Source organism: Pyrgilauda ruficollis, unplaced genomic scaffold, assembly GCF_017590135.1.
Source record: "Pyrgilauda ruficollis isolate IOZ18807 unplaced genomic scaffold, ASM1759013v1 scaffold23, whole genome shotgun sequence".
In the NCBI taxonomy this organism is placed as follows: Eukaryota; Metazoa; Chordata; class Aves; order Passeriformes; family Passeridae; genus Pyrgilauda; species Pyrgilauda ruficollis.
In genome coordinates, this window is record NW_024522539.1 from 15,119,215 (window position 1) to 15,136,390 (window position 17,176).

Here is a 17,176-nt window from a genome sequence, read left to right on the forward strand (position 1 = left end):
TGCCTATTATTTCCTATTCTTCTTTATCAGAGACAGATTTCAGGAGAACATCTTTGCCTTTTCCTAGACCTGTAAGAACCACAAATGCAAAAGATATCCTGACCATATTGCTCCTTTTGATTCTAGTGTATTATTTTTTTAAACACACAGAAATATACATTCCTGACAGTAACGAGAAAGCAGTGAAAAAGTGAATTTTGCAGTGTGTTATGGAAATACCATGCTTTAAAGAAACCATGCCGTATGTTGGCATGCTTTTATACCTTGTTCTGATAGTTCTCAATTTCCTCCTGCAGAAAAGTTTGCCATGTTATCTGCTGTAACTCCTCTCTCAAGTACTGGCAAGTTTCCATGTGTGACTTGGAAATATTCTGTGCAAGATGTTCTAAAAGAAAGAGCAGGAAACGACACACGTTAGAAATGCAAAGCTATACCTTCAGACACGAGAAGAGCTCGTATATTTCAGCTGCAACAGGGGGAGGGGAGAGGGTGGAAAAAAGAGAGAGAAAACTGCTTTGCTTTGAGTTTCCTTGGAGCCGGCTTCGGGAAGCGCAGCCATCGAACGCGCGGCCGGAGCACGGGCCGCGCCCGCAGCGCCGGCAGAGGGCGCCGGTGACCCAAGGTTGGGCACCAAGGGGGGACACGGGCACAGCCACGCCGGGCACCGGGCTCGCAGGAAACTGGGAAGGAGCGGGGTCATGGACCCCTCGAGCGAGGGCACACAACTGTCCGTGGACAAGGCCGTGCTGAACGCAGGACACTGTCAGGGACGGGACAGAACGGCACTGCCAGCCAGGCAGAGCTGCCAGGGCCAACACTTTCCAATATGGAAATACAGTTACCACCTGTCTAGTGTTCTCTCAGGCAGGACTCTGGTTCCATGAAGCTGCCTGACAGGGAAAAGTGTATTTTTTTTCCTACTCTCATATAATTAAAAAAAAAAAAAAAATCAGGAAAATGCATCTATTAGAGAATCCAGATGATTAAGTTAACATACTAAAAAATCCCTAAAACTAGGGGTTGTTTTCCTTCAGCTTTAGTCACCTAGTTTACTCTACGTGATTTAAAATTTCAATACAATGTTTTAATTCCAAATAAAATTTTTTTCTGCTGCTATAATTGATTAAAAGATGCATAAGGCAGATTTAAATTTATTAATAAAACCTGGTCCCATAAATGTTCAGGAACACTTTCAAAAGCCTGAATAGAATTTAGATACCCAAGTTCCACTTTTAACTTCCTCTTTCCTACCCTGACCCTTGAGGTGGGCATATTTTCGCATGTGACAAGTAAAGGCCTGGAGACTTGTCTCACACAATTCTGCTTTGTTTGGCCACTGAAAATGAAGGTTCAAACGAAAGAGGAATGGTGGTCACTACAACATGGAGGTATTCTGAGGGACTGCAGTACTGGGTCTTCAGTGAAACTGGCTTTGTTTGGTAATGAGCAAACCCAACTCCTCACAAACTGTACTGCTGGACCAATTTCTGTCAATAGTTTGATTAAGACATTACCTGAAAAGTCATACAGATGAAGTAAAAGCACATGATATGTGCTACCTGGCAATCAGTAAGGCAGAACACCACGTAATGTATACTTTGTCATCATAGCTTTTTTGATGTATTTCAGAGCAATTTCTTTGTTTTTTTAACAAGTGTGTAGTTAAAACACTTGTTCTCTGTAGTAGCAGCTGACAGCCTGATCCCTGTGCCCTTACAGGATGCAGGAGATGAAATATTGCCATGTTATTCACAAACCTCCGCCTCACTTCAGGACTGCATTTCAGTACACACCTAAATATTTTCATTGAACAGCCACACCTTCCTAAATTGAAACCTTCGTCTGGCAGACAAACATTCTTCAAACATTGTTCAGTAATGTTAATGCTGGGCACCCAAATCATGCTGTGCAGGGTTTAAATGAAGCACTATGTAAATAAAGGTAAGCAACAGGACAAACTTCATTAGGCCAGTATTCCAAACTCTACACTGGACCTATAAAGGAAAAACCCTCTATTTTTTTTTTTTTTTTGCAGTCGGTTTAATATAGATATTTTTAATACTGTCCATGAGAAAATTAGCAGTCATTTCATTGAGTCAAGGCTGATAGTGTGGCCTTTGTCCCGACATTTTCTTCTCCTTTTTACCTATCTGAAATTATCTGAACTGATGCCAGACACAATATTTTGGCGGTCAGGACAAACTACATTGTAGAGAGCAGCATTCTGCAACATAAGGATGTTAAAAAGCAAGCTTCTTGGGACTTCTCCTCTGCAAAACTTCTCAAAAGAACATAAAATAAATGACACAAAATTTTAATGTGAAATACCTGATTTTTTGAACTATTTTTAGGTTTTCATAATAAAATATTTAGAAAAAATGTTGCTTCAGCAAGTTTTAAGAATCAATTTTAAATGCCTGGCTGCTTACATAAGTAATGGAATAATGAAACCAGTTCTTTGATGTCCTGTTCCACTTTGTTTATAACCAGTTCACACAGCACACTCTAACCCCAGTCTCAGTTGTTGACAAGTCATACTTGTGGAATTCAGCCTTAGTGTAATCATTAAGGGAAAAGTTTGAAGTAAAATTAAGTGCTAAAAGTGCTAATTAATGTGGTTGTTATAAGGCTCTTAGAGAAATTATCAGAACTTGCTACATTCAAAAATGTCCTTCAGTATCTGGGGCTAGATCCTCTTCAGTAAGTGACAAGAACTGCCCTCAGATTAGCAGTGCTTTTCTCGGGTAAAGGGCAGATGAAAATCAGCCTCGTCCCTTTTTGTTGGGAGTAACAGTATTGAGGTAATGAAAAAGGAGATAAATTGTTACCAAATAATTTGCAAATAAAGAAATGCCCTGTTTTCTCAACACTAAAAATTAGCTTCTCATCAGTATTCCAAGAGTTCTATCGCAGGGACTGAAAGCAAAAGCAACACTGATCAACGCCAGTCTCCTGAGAGCTTTAGTGCAGAGCAGTAAGGAGTTCCCTGCAATCAGGGTATTTACTGTGCACTTCACACAAGAATGCCCATCCATGCCCACAGCTCTACTGAAGCAGCATTCTCACTGGCACCTGGCTACATGTGCCACTTTAATCCAAAGGGTACTGTTAAGACAATTACAATGGAAGCTTTTCTCTCTCATTACCTAATTCTGCCATGGACACAGTTGGAGAGGTCTCCCCATTTGTAAAAGAACAATAAGGGAAGAAGCCCGATGCTGGTGTGTAGTCACATATTGGTTCTGGTTTGATTCCATTAATATCAAGACCCGACTGATCTGGAGAAGGCTGTATGTCTAAGTAGAAGCTGCTAACTGCAGAGTCTGCTTTGCTACCTTCAGGGGTATGCCCATCAATGTAATTACTGAGGTCGTCATGTAGCTCTGTTAACCCATTGGTGGTGATATTGTATGTTGGTGTGAGTGGTTCTGCCTCTCCTGGCTGCTGCTGGTGATCCCGCTGCTGCTGCTGCATTCGGTGTTTCTGCACCTCGGCGTACAGGCTGTCCCTCTGCTTTTTCGACATCCGACCAAACTTTACAGCTGAAATACAGGCACACACAAGAGATTACATCTCTACACATCCGCCACCGCCTTGGGAGTCTTTCAACATTACACGGAAGGATACAGCACAAACCCCAAATCTGCAGGATGGACAGACCTAAAAACCACTTCTCAGTTATAGGTGCACAGCTGCAGCACCTGCTCTTTAAAAGATTGCCTTGACATGCCACTGAAATGGATCATTAGAAGTCACTGGTTTAGCTTCATTCATTAACTTTCCACTCCTGTGCTGGGAAGATTTTCTCTTGTACGTTTGTTGAGGTTGACAGATGCATCTCTTCAGCATTCAAACCCTGCCCAGAAAAGCAGAAGCTAAACCAGAACACACTGGCCTGAGACAACCGTCCAGTTCCAACCAGCTGTACATTCATGCTGCGGCATGAGGGCTGCTGTGAACCTGGAGTGTGGTGCCAACATGTGGGGTCTCTCTCAGTGTATCAACAGCAAGCTTTACTGAGACTGGGACTAAAGCACGTGGGAAGAACCACCAAACCTGCCTTCAGTGCCCCTGTGACAGGCAAAAATGTTTAGCAGATGAGTAATTGTTAAACCTACGTGTGTGTGCACAAGTGCATGTGTGTATCTCCACATCATTACTATGACTTTGAGGAGCATTAGCTGTAAGCCAGCAGCAACTGGTTTGCAGCGTTCAGGGAATTCCCAAGGATGCAGCATGGGATTTCAAAAGCTTCATCCTTTAGAAAGGTGACTACTGCCTTCTGCTTTTCTACAGGAGAGCAAACATGTTGGAGGAACTAGTCATTACATGATCAACTGTTTCAGGTTTTTAGTCTCGTGGCCAATAAAAAAAAATAAAGACAATGTAATTCAAGAAGTAAATGCAATCTGGGAACAATCTCCTTGATCAGGCCTCATGTACCTAGAGTAATGTGTATGTATTTGTAGAACATGCAGCGCTGCTGTCACTGAGGCAGGGGAAAAGACTGAGTCAGATCTTCAAATGGGTAAGTGGTGGCAGCTCCGTTCCATCTGTGGGGGAGGCGTGCAAGTCTCAGCTGCAAAGCCAGTTCTGACTGAATTACATAAGCAACTGTTTGGCAGAGGCGGGCTTTCATCACTACTCAAGCTGCAATTTTGAGCTTAATATTTAACAGCACTGGAACATCTTTCCTTTAGAATTCTATCTTTGAAAAAACACTGCATTATTTTTTCTTTGCATTTTTTCCATTATTCATTATACACATATTTGACTTCAGTCGATACTGTGAAGCAGTTCTGATCTGTACCCATGCACCAGGTAATGCTACTTGCAACTACAGGAGGTCACTTAAGTTGGAATGAATATACAGAGGAAGTATTAACATGAGACTAAAAAACTGCATCTTCAAGAAATGACCAGAGACAAAGCTCTTAACTGGGAACTAAAATAGGTAAGTAAGAAACAAGATAAAGCCAGTAGCTTTGTACATGCCCTGATTTATATATATTTGAGTATATAGCAGCATCTAAAAACATTTAGCATATAACACAGAAAAATATGAAGCAACATCTGGAACTCACTCGATGATCTCAGCTATCAGCCCAATGCACAGTGAGCATACAAATGCTATGTTTTTTGGTTGACCATCCATCACACCACACGTTATGTCAGTATTTCACAGCCAGGCCTAGCTAGCAGCGCTTACCATCCCGAGACATCCCCACAGCAAGGCATTTCTGTAAGCGACAGTGCTGGCAGCGGTTCCGACTGGTCCGGTCGATCAGACAGTTCTTCTGCCGAGGACACGAGTACGTGGCATTGCTCTGCTGACTCCTCCTGAAAAAGCCCTGCCATGCCATGGCAAAACACAAGTCAAGGAGCAAATAAAGACTCTGAAAGGTAGCGTACTTAGCAGAAAAGAAGTTCAAGTGCTCTGTAGTCAACTAAAGGAAATTAAAACTAAAGGTTTTGTTCAGTTTTTTTCTCTCCTAGAAACAAACAAAAACCAGTAACTAGCAAGAAACAGTTCATTAAAAAAGCATTGTAACACATAAAAGAATTACAGTTTTTATTCACTGATTTTACAGATCCCATATTACATATGGTACACCAGCTCTTTCCAAATGAGATAAAACTAATTATAGACTTTGATTTCCTATCTTCCCTGGGTTGTCATAGTTCTCCAAAATAGGGAGGATTCAACAGCTACCACCCTGTTCTGCTCTCTGGAGTGACAGTGGCAGGCTCTGATGTTCAGCCTCGCCAGTGTGTGTATGTGTTTAAAAATACACAGCACGATGCTAAACAGTTTCTCCTGCGAAGAACAATTTCTTAACATGTTTTTTGTAGACTCACAGAATCATTAAGATGGGAAAAGACCTCTGAGATCATCAAGCTCAAACATGATCCCAGCACCACTGTGTTCACCACTAAACCCTAAGTGCCACATCCACACACCTTTTTGAACACTTCCAGCAATAGTGATTCCACCCTTTCCATGGACAGTCTAATCCAATGCCTGCCCACCCTTTCAGTGAAGATTTTTTTCCTAACATCCTATGGAAACCTGCCCTACCACAACATGAGGCTATCTTCTTTTGTCCTGTTGCTGGCTCCATGGGAGAAAAGCCTGACCCCACCTGGCTCCATCTTCCTATCAGGGAGTTGTAGAAAGCAAGAAGGTCACACCTGAGCCTCCTCTTCACCAGATTAAATAACCTCAGCACCTTCAGCTGTTCCTTATCAGACTTAAAACCAGTAACAGACTTGTGCTCCAGACCCTTCCCTGCTCTGCTGCCCCTCTCTGGACACACTCCAGCCCCTCAATGTCACTTGTCATGAGGGGCACCAAACCAGACACAGCACCTGAGGTGCCCAGGACAGAGGGATGGTCACTGCACTGGTGCTGCTGTCACCCATTGCTGCTATTGCGTGAGTTAGTTTGATGCTGACAGCCCAGGTTCTGTTCAACTCTGTGCAGGATTTAGATTCTTAAGGAGGGGAAGAGCTAAAACACATTTTATGTATGGTCTCTTTCCTGAGTAACCCCATCTCCAAAGAAAGCTGGAGCTGGAAGGTTACACACAGCTACAACTTTATTGTCTCCTCCAGAGAGGTGCATGTCATTAACCACTCTGCAGCTGTTTGCTTTGAAGTCCATTTCATCCTTTTGCCACAGAATGCCCAAACGTAAGCTGCTGTGTGTGTAATACCTACTTCACAAGGATTCTGCAAAGATGCAGTCATTCTAAAGAGGCATTTGAGAGCAGTGAGCACACTATTTTAGTTTTACGTTGCCACATAATGGATTAATTAACAGTGCTGCAAAGAAAATAGCTCCTTGGAAAGGCTGGGCACCTTTTAATTAAAGCTGGACTTTTACCAATTTGTTATTTACTCCAAGGTTTCAGGCTGGAGTCCCTCAGCACACGCACAGATACTTGGTGAAGCAAACAGAGGAAGGACTTCTGCATGACAAGTCTCAAGTAGTCAAGCAGTTCCTATCAAACTGCCGGCTGACAGAAACATGGCAAAACACCGAGACAAAGCCCCTGCTCAGTCTTACCAGGAAGGCACCAATCTTTGTTGGTGACACTCCTTTTATTAAAGCTTTACTAGGGAAACATGGAATAGTTAAAAAAAAAAAAAAAAAGGAAACTGAAGATGCTGTCTTTGATCCTGTCTTCCTGTACAGAATTTCTTACCCTTTTTTCTGCTTTTTGTTTCTAGATGACTGAGCTTTCAACCGCTTTTTTCATGTTTGTCAATAGATAAATTGTCACTGAGACTGAAAGTATTGCACATATTGAGCTCCAATGAAAGCATTTCACCCTATAATAATAATTCAACCTGAAATACCATGGAAATGTCTACCATTCCAACATCACAACTGATCCCTCTAGAGAAACCAACTCTTGGTAAGTAGATAGATTCATTTCCAGTTCTGGGAGCACTGTCAGTGGAGTCTGTTACTCCAGTGCAAGTACAAGTGTGTTCACCACTGAACTCCAAGTCCAATGCCATTCACCACAAAATCAGGATTAGGGATTGAGATGACCAGTGACTGGTCAAGGTTCTGCATCAGTCCCTCAAAATCTCAGTTCTCCAAACACTCTTCAAGTTACACAGAATGACATGCTCACACAAGAGCTGCATGAAACCCTCTGCCACCTCTGAGATTCTGCAAGTCAGCCTGAACAATATGTGAGACCAGCATGTCCCAATAACCTCAAGGATCCGTATGTTTTCCTTTAGCTGAGATATATATATACATACACACACACACACAGATTCTAAATTGCCACTTCGGCACATTTTATTAAGAATAACCTTGTCAAGCTGAGGATTATTTTTAGTATTATAATGGAGAAAATACTGGCCTTTTTCCTCTTCAGATTTTCCCTAGAGACACAGCTGCTCAATACGTTTTAGTGTACAATATATCAGCTAAGTTACAGCTTGAAGCTAAATTTCCAGTAGAGCAGAAATGCCTGAACCCAGGCCTTTAAAAGCACTTGCACTTTACAAACCAGAGATACAGCAGAGTGCTTTTAAAAACAAACCCAAGAAAACATCAGGAGTAGGTAAAAGAAAGAAGAATCCTTGCCACAAACTTCAAAAGCTAATCAAAACTCTCTTCCAGAGCTCAGAAACACAGGTATCTGAGACTTGCAAGTGAATTGACAATGAAGGTCAAGTGAGGATTTTTTGTTCTACGGTGCTGTCATTTACTTGTGAGTTTTGTAAGCTTTTGGTGGTGCTTGGGCTTTCACATCACTGTAAGACGTGGGGAAGCCCCTATTACAGGAGCCTTCTGTAAGCACCTACAGTTTCTTTCTAGGCTTTCCCCTCCTTTATTAAAAGGACAACACTCTATTCTGTTGTTCTGTTCCCTCTCTTTTGCCCGAGGCATGGAGCTGGCTATAATTTTTCCACCAGGAAGGAGGAGGCGGATGCATCCTTGGTATACGTTCAAGCCTTATGCAAGCCAGCCCAGGCCACATGCTTTTTATTGCATGCATGTTTACAACCATTACTTCATGTGACCTAATGGGCCAAGGCAGAGCCAGCCCTCCTGACCAAGCACAGAGACAAAGCTGGTGCTGCACCGAAGCAGCCCCGGCGTCGGAGCACTCTGGCCCATGGCACGCTTGGGCCAAGCCTCGGCCCCTCCTGACGTCAGCACAAAGATCCAGCCCCAGCCACGGAGCTCTGCACATTCCCTTTTCCTGCAGATGGATCCACTTGGTGCCAGAAGAAGAGCAGCCCACGTAACAAGGCACATAACAAGCACGGCCCCTGCGTTTCAGAGCCTATTTATACCAACACGGTCTATGGGTGTTCGTTCACTGCCACAAAATCAGGTTTGGGGAAAAAAGAGCGCAGGAACTTTTCATCTGCAAGTCACTTGGAATAACAACTTGTTAAAAAAAGACTTTGAAATGTAAATAGCAATTTTTGCAAAGTCTATTAATAGTTTCAGTGAGTCCTCTGCTCAGCAGCTCAGCACTGGAGACGCTGGTGTCTGGGCAGGCTCCTGAGCCAGCTGTGCTCCCCTCGTGTCCCAAATGGCACCGCACACGCTCCCTCTGCACCGCGCATGGGCTGAGACGCTGAGCTCATGTTTGGTCTTTTGACAAATTTTCATTTAATGAATTGATTCCTACAGTTCATTAACATACCCACTTCCACTTCTGTATACACATATGTCTTAATTAGCTGCTCATTGGCTGTTTAATTACAAGAAAACAGCTGACAGCTGCCTTGCTGCATCCTAATGGCAGACGTTTTGGAATGACTGTATGCGAGCTGTGACAACAAAGGCTTATTCATAATCCCATGATTTATGGCTAATACTTAAAGACTTCCACGTATCATTAAGTTTTGCAATATTCTGAGCAATTAACAATTAGTTGGGGGGGAGTAATTCTTTTAGTGTTTTCTAAAGCAAACCAACACAAATTTTCTTCAAAGAAACATCAGAAAAATACACTGTAATACAAAAGACAGGCAAACATTCAAATTGTATTTTTAACCCTTTTATGACCACCAGCACATATTTTAGTTGTAAAGGGAGGAGAGTGCTCTGACAATATTGTTTAATAAACTGTGTTAATCAAGTATTTGGTAACGAAGTCATAGTGTCACTGAAAGCAGAGCAAAACCATTCAGTTCTACATCAGTAATAAAGACGGGTGAGCTTGTGGTTGTCAACAAATGAAAGCAAGATGGGCAGGGATAGCATACCAGCTATTGTTTCCTGAAATAAAGAACCCTGATGTTCTTTGCAGTTACAATGAACAACATCATCTGAGGTCTTAAAAGACACAAGAGACAAAAGCCAGTACTGATAAACCTTCTGATAAGCATCTGAAATGCCCTGCACGAGGGGTTCTGTTAGACCAGCTACATGCAGTCAGGTAAAGAGAGGGATTGCTACTGCACTGGTGGGTCAGCTGGGCATGAAGCACTGACAGCAAAACCAAGTAACTGCACCTGCGAATTAAATTATACAGTTCAGTGTATGACCATGTGGAACTGAATTCAACTTTCAGCTAGGAGAAAAGAACATGGATGTGCACAAACCACTTTCCTTGCCCAGCATGGTCCTTCCTGCAGCATAAAAGGTTGTTAAGAAATGGCTGAGTGAAGTGCCTCACACAGGTACCAGTTTTGTCAGTAGTGCTCCTGCAACTACCCTCACTTAAAAAAGTTATTTTATTTGTAATAAGCCACAGAAGACCACCTAGATAAAGTGTAAAATACAGCCTGGCTAAAACCTCAAATTTTCAGTTAAGAGAGAGTTGATGAAGGGGTGTTAAATTTTACTTTTTTAAAGGCAGATTCAAATTGAGCTAAATAGGTTGATGGGTCAGAAGTACTCAATGCTTTTGCAAGAACACTGCCACTAACTTCATAAGAACAGCCAACAACATCAAAGCAAGGTAGGAAATGAAAACTTCACAAGAAACATTAAGGAGTTTTACTACAAATCTTGTCTAGTTATGTGAAATGCAATGTAACAACTCAACCTGGTCAGAACATTTTCACCTCTGTGAAATGCAAGGGCTGCAAAGCGGCAGAAGAGCAATGGGATCAGCAAAAGTCAATCTGACAAGAGCTGGTCTGTGATTTCATCCATGATACAGATTAGGTTTGGAATAAACTGCATTTCTGCTGTTTATCAGTATTTACAGAGTAACATTTAAGTCAACATTAGGATTAAGTAACATTAAAGTTCACACCAAACTGGAGTGAAACCAGTCCAAGCTGAAAACACCCCACTTTGCTGTGGCTGTTGCTGCCTGTAGATCATTCCTGACAGGCTTGGCTTGAGGGCAGCAGCACAGCTGTTCCCTCTGACAGCCACAGCCCTGCTCCTGCCATCTGATGCACGTGGGTGGGTTTGTGGCACCTCTGCAGAACCTCACTGACTTCTCTGGGACTGTGCAGAACACCGGCTGCAGGAGCCAAGCACAGGACTGGGAATGAGCTCTTTGTAGCCAGGTACTTTTTACAAAGGAAGCTTTAGCATAACATGAAGAGCAACATCAGCATGCTCAAACCTGCAGCAGTCACAGCCACAGAAAAGCTGGGAAAAGCAAGCCATACCAATCCACACCTGGCTGCTTTGGCAGGAGCCAAGCTATGCCAACCTTTTCACCAGCCAAAATAGTTCTGTTGGGTGAGACTTTGTTGACAGTACTGTGGAAGAGTGTAGCACAAGAATCCAGAGAATCCAGAATCCACAGCCACAGTAGGTCATTTTAAAAGCTGCCTAGGCCATGATCATGTAAACTCTTCCTGTGACTTGTGCCCACTAGCAGACCCCAGTCTGTCACCTGCATGTCATCTGGGCTCTGGCATTAAAGAAGACTGAACTTCTTTAGGAGCGAGCTTCTCAAAGGAAGATAACCTGGTTAACTAAGTTGATATTAATTGGCTTTAAAATTCTGTCTGAAATTGTATGGCTATAAAACTTCATTGTGCTTCTTCAAGAGAAGGAGAAAATGCCTCAATCATTCACTGGGCCACTCTTACTTCTCACCTTTTGCCTTCAAGGTTCAGAGGGGTTTCAGTGTGCTGAGCACCCCTGCCTGTTTGCCCTCCCTTCTGCCCTTCTCATCAGCTGACCCTTTGGGTGGAATTCTCAGCAGCAGAGGATTGCACAGAGCTCCAAGAGAACTTGACTTACACAGCACTTGAAGGAAAATCATTTGTGCTGAAACACAGTATGCTGCACACACATTTCTCACTAAGTGCATGAAGACGAAGTAAGGAAAACACAGCTGGCAGCTTCCCTGTCCTTGGGCTCCTGCTCTGCAAGAAGCCCCATGTGGGGAGGCCCAGCGGAGCACCAGCACCACGTTAACCCTGCTGTGTCCGCACTGAGGTCTGGATGTCGTGGATCTCTCTGCCAGGTACTCTGGTTCCAGAGCATTTAAAGATTAAAGAGCTCTCAGACCCTGAACATAACCTGATCTTTGACAAGACAGTCAAACAGCAGAATTCTCACAACAAATGTCTGCACTTCCCACAGCTGAAATCTGATAAAGACTGCTTAACAACACAAACCTGGAAAAAGTCACCACTTTGTTATGAAGGCATTTTTAGTGCATTTCTTGCATTTTCCATAGCAACAGCAGTCAGAAAGGGCAGAAGGTGCTGTTCCCATATCATTCCAAGATTCTTAATTTAGTTTTTTTTCCTTCATTGTTACCAATACTTCCACAAGACTGAGAGGATGTGTTAATGAAAACACAAAAATCTTCCTGGGAAAAACACAAAAGAGAACTTTATAATGTGAGTGTGAATGCAAGGAAGTTCCTTTCTGAAGATGGGTTGTGGTATCAAGCAGGTCAGGAGAGTAGACTAAAAACTAACAAAATGATCAATTCTTCACACCTCAAGTATAGATTAAGAGGAGAAAGCCTATCAGTATGGGATTGCAACATAGACCCATGAAGAGAGCAACAAGCCAGAGCATGCTGTGCACACTGTGTCACCCCAAGCCAGTGCTGCAATTCTGCACTAGGGATCAAAAGGAGTGATCAGCTTCACTCCTGCCTGCTGTTGGCACTGTCCAGTTTAATTCCTGGTTGTGACATACACACTGAACAAAACAGAAATGCTTCTAGTGCAATCCTTGCTCACTTCATTTACCAAAGTTACAATTCCAGGAAAAACTTCAAAGCCTAAACCTTTCACAGCTGTGACTGCACTGTAAGGAACAAGCAGTGGTCTCAGCAAGACCTGAGCCTGCTGAACACCAGGAGCACGTGCTACTGTGAAACACCATCTCCCCAGCCAAACAGAAGAGATTTGTAACTGCAGCAGAGTGCAAAAGGAAACAGAGGGGAGAGTTCTCACCTATTTCAGCAGAGCTTCATAGCAATTTACAGAGCAAAACCAGACAGGGAGATTCAAGAAAGCCAGACTCATCCTCCCTCAGCTGAACGCACTGAACAGGCTCTTGGTGCTGCGCTTGAAGCAGATCCTCTCTCTGTACCTGTTCTATTTATGCAGAGAGAGACAATGCACAGCACACCTAGCACAACTGTGTGATTTGGAGGATTGTCCTAAAATCTGCAGCAGAGTACCTGTGTGTGTTTGTCACAGCAACATCCTATTGAAAATCCAAATAAAACCAGTACTTAGAATTCCCAACTATTTTATATTCAACTTAGGAGCAATGCTTGCTCTTTAAAAAAAGAAGGAAAATTATCACTATCAAAAGGCTAAATGCTTCTTTTCAGACTTAATATTTTAGAAGCTTACCTTGCAGCCTTCACATGTAATGACACCATAATGGATTCCTGATGATTTGTCTCCACAGATCTTGCATGGAATAATTTCAATTTGAGCTGCAACAGAAGCACGCAACCAGTTAATTACATTTTCTTTTAAACACCTTATAAAAGCATTCCCTGATCAGCATTTGTACAGTGAAAACTAATAACCTGCTAAACATTATACTGCATTAACTATTCATTGCTGAACTGCAAGGATCCCCTAGAGCTTTGGACTAAATTATGGCTGCTCGTTATATAATAGCTTTTGGGTTATTAAAATGGGTCATTTGAGAAGGTGTTTAAGAACCCACAAGAAGGCTAGAATCAGCATTTCAAAGCCAAAAAGAATAGGAGGGTTCACATTTTGGCCAAAGAGCTAAGATGACACTAGAAAGGTTTCTTCCAGCTGTATTCATGCAAGACCATAGCACATCATTTTAAAGCTTGCCCTGCCTAGAAGCAAATGCACCACCTTCACCACAGCCACCACCATCCACCCAGCTCACACGACTGGCCAACCCTAAAGAGAAGTTACAAGGTGAAGAGCAACCCCATTTTGCATGAGCAGTCCAAAACTTACCTATCTGAATCAAAAGGGATTTATTGGTACCTATTTGTGTATAATCTACCACAGAACAAACAAGGCAGGAAAACACAGCAGCAGTTTACTGAAACCAGAGGAGTTGGCACAGTCTGGAAAATGCTATTCAGTTATAAGGCATGAAAGCCCTGATAAATGTAATTTCATAGATATAAACCCACCCAGTGAATTCAGTTTGCTGTGTGACTCTCTAAACCAAGCACCTTCCCATGTGAATACACGGGCCCAAGAAGGGACTCCTGCACGCTCAGGGACACCTCTCCACTGCTTCTGGGTACGTGGCTGCAGTGCTTTCCCTGGCAAGTCTGGACAGACTGTGCACAGGCAGTGCTGCAGTGATCAAACAGCAGCAGGGCACACATCACACGTGCTTGGGGGTGCTCACAAACGCACACCACACACAGCTGGGTGACTGAAATCCCAGGAAAGCCCCTGCTCTGCTGCATCAGTTTTCTGGAAAGGGCTTCGTTGGAACAGTACAAGTGCAACTCTTGCTGTGTCTGTAATGGTGACACATTAACAAGTGCTGTTCACCTCCTTGAGGAGCTCAAATCCATTCACAAGCTGCCCAACTGTTTAAGAGAGCTCCTCTTTCACCCAATTTACAGCTATCCAGTTTGTGACAACACACAAAATCACATCTAATACTGTTGTCTTACAATGCACTGGCTTGACTTCAGTTCTACTCTGACCTCAAAAGGTCATGCCCACGCTAAAAACATTGCATTCTGCATGCCACTGAATCCCTAACTGCCTGCTTATTAATCAAGAGTCATCTTGCAGTGCTGCTGTGTGCTCCATTCCACTGCAGCACGACACAGCTCAGGATCTGGCCCAAAGCAGAAGATAATTATAAAGCAGAAGCCTGGAGGACTTGTAGCACAGCACCGACTGTGCTAAAATATCCCTTCAAAATATTCTCCAGGTGACACCAAATGCAACAACGGGCAGCTGAGCAGCACCCAAATGGGACCTATTTGCTCCTGGGAGCCCAAGAGCAGCTAAAATACTCTGCTGGGGAAGGCTGCAGGGCTTTTGCCAGGCAGTTGTGTATCAGCAGCTTTCCCACAGAGCAGGACACCACTGGTATCTGCTCCCATCATAAGAACCTTGGCATTCCTGACCTTCAAACCCCACCATCCCTGCAGCAACAAAATAACAGGCTGAAACGAAGAGGTCTGTTTAGGACACTTAAGGAAGGAAACGCTTCTTCCCCAAAAATGGCTTTAATTTCACTTTGCTTTCAGCTAACACATTAAACACAATGGAGCAGGAAGTGAACTAATAAAAGGGAAAAATAATGTGTGTGCTGTTTCATTAATGTGCTACATTAATTATTACTGGAGCCTCCTATGTTTATGAGCTTGTGGCAGAAAGGGTGGAATAACCCCCTCCCTTCACATCAACAAATTGGAGAACAGACTGAAATTCACAGAAACTCAGAATTTGTATCATGTGCAGTTCAAATTCAGAGAGCAATCCTGTGGGCAAATTCCAGAATAGCTCTACCAAATCCCAGTTGTGCCTTTTCAACATATGATTATTTTTCTCCTGTGCTGCAGTGAATCAGCAGCCTTCTGCAGCTCCTTGGACAGGGTAGTGACAAGGCTTATCTCCACAGCTACATGGCAATGTATTTTTTACATTTCACTTTTATATACATAATTACTGCCTTATTTTGAATAGGTATGATATAATTGGATCTAGTTTATCTACAATCTCCAGCATGTTAGTTAAATCACCCATGAAGCCTGTCTATGCAATCCCTATTTCTTAAGCAACAGGACATTTGCAGAGTGTTTCTGAAGGAATGTAACATGCCTTCAAAGTGATGGCCTAAAGCTAGGTTAGTAATAGTCTAAAAGGTGCCATAATTAGTCCCAAATGCATTTTCCAGGGTGCTTTACTGGTATAAGAGAATCTCCACAGATTCACAGGCTCCAGCTGTGCCAGCATTTGCCCAACATCATTTTTATGAGCTCTGGCACCAAATCAGGTATAGTTTTAGAATTCCTGATTTCCTCAAATTTACATCTTCAAGGTACTTACTTTCAATTAGGCACACAGCATTTAAAAGTGCAACTTACTGCTGCACTCAGAGATGCAGGACAATGGGATGAATCTCAGAAGCACAGATCACTGGGGACTGCCACCACCAATTGTAGTACAAATTAATGCACAGAGAGATCAGATCAATTACTGCTCCACGTGGTGCCTGTGCAAATCAACTCATTGAAATGGAACCCCTGTCGCAGGTTCATACACTTCCCATACAGCATGAAAGGACTTAAGATACTTTAAACTTACTAAATGCAAATTGCCTGTGCCAAGATTATGCATTTTTTCTTACAAGGGTGAAAATATTTTCCCCACTTTTAACTTTGACATGCAAATATGTACTTGCTAAAACCTTGTTCTTATGCAAACAAGGCAGGTGGGAAATATTTTTACATGTCAAGAATATGTTCCGACTTGGTTTCTCACATTCCCAGAGTTACTTAAAGCTTCCTACTGTGCTCAAATTAATTGTACCTGTTCTCTGCTTACATTTATTTATATGGTATATTTTTCAAGATTACATAAAATACTCTAATTCATGCTTTAGACTAGAATTAGCCTAAATTACAGTTTACAATTTCTGTCTCCTGGGGTGGTGCTCAGGCTGATTCAGGCTGGTTCATGCATGAGCAAATTATTTCTTAAATATGAACTGCAGAAAAAAATAAACTCTTGTGGTTGCTTAGGAACTGCCAGAGATACCCAGGTGACAGATGTAGTTTGTACTCCCAGATTAAAGGCCTAAGACTCTTTCACACCCTGAAATAACAGTGCTCCACAATCCTACCAAGGCTGTCCTGTGCCAAAGGCAGCAAAGAGGAGGAATAAAAGCCCAAACAACCCACCAAGAGCAACCAATGGAAGCTCAAGCACCGGGACCCACCACCAAACAAGATGCTCTGAAAGGGCTCCTGAGGGAAAAGAAGGGACCTGCCAAGGGCTGGAGGCAGCAATCCCTACAAAGTGATGTCAAACAAGCTCATCTCCACAGCAAAGGGCCTCTGCCATGCCCCAGCACCCCTCCGTTCATGTGCCTTCACTTGGAGCTGCTCCTATCACCAGACTGCCTGGGAACTGCTGTAATGTCAGAGCAGCTTCCAGAAAAAGGAGCGTGGACCCTGATCTGCCCAGAATCAGACTGAACAGGAACTTGAGCCCAAGTATTACAGGGAAAAAAAAGTCAGTGTTTTTCCCCCTGAACATTTATTCTTCCTGCATCTAC

General features: G+C 42.9%; 1 protein-coding gene across 3 annotated transcripts in view; it reads right to left on the minus strand.

Moving 5' to 3' along the window:
• Positions 1-17,176, minus strand: part of RORA (RAR related orphan receptor A) — a 341,873-nt gene that overhangs the window by 6,189 nt on the left and 318,508 nt on the right. For 2 of the 3 annotated variants that reach the window (XM_041468768.1, XM_041468769.1), the window contains 4 exons: positions 13,282-13,367; positions 5,210-5,351; positions 3,147-3,542; positions 264-385 (listed from right to left, as the gene is read on the minus strand). In XM_041468768.1, coding sequence (XP_041324702.1) covers positions 264-385; positions 3,147-3,542; positions 5,210-5,351; positions 13,282-13,367 — 746 coding nt within the window. The remainder of the gene's footprint in view (positions 1-263; positions 386-3,146; positions 3,543-5,209; positions 5,352-13,281; positions 13,368-17,176) is intronic. The other variant, XM_041468770.1, reaches the window with a different exon arrangement.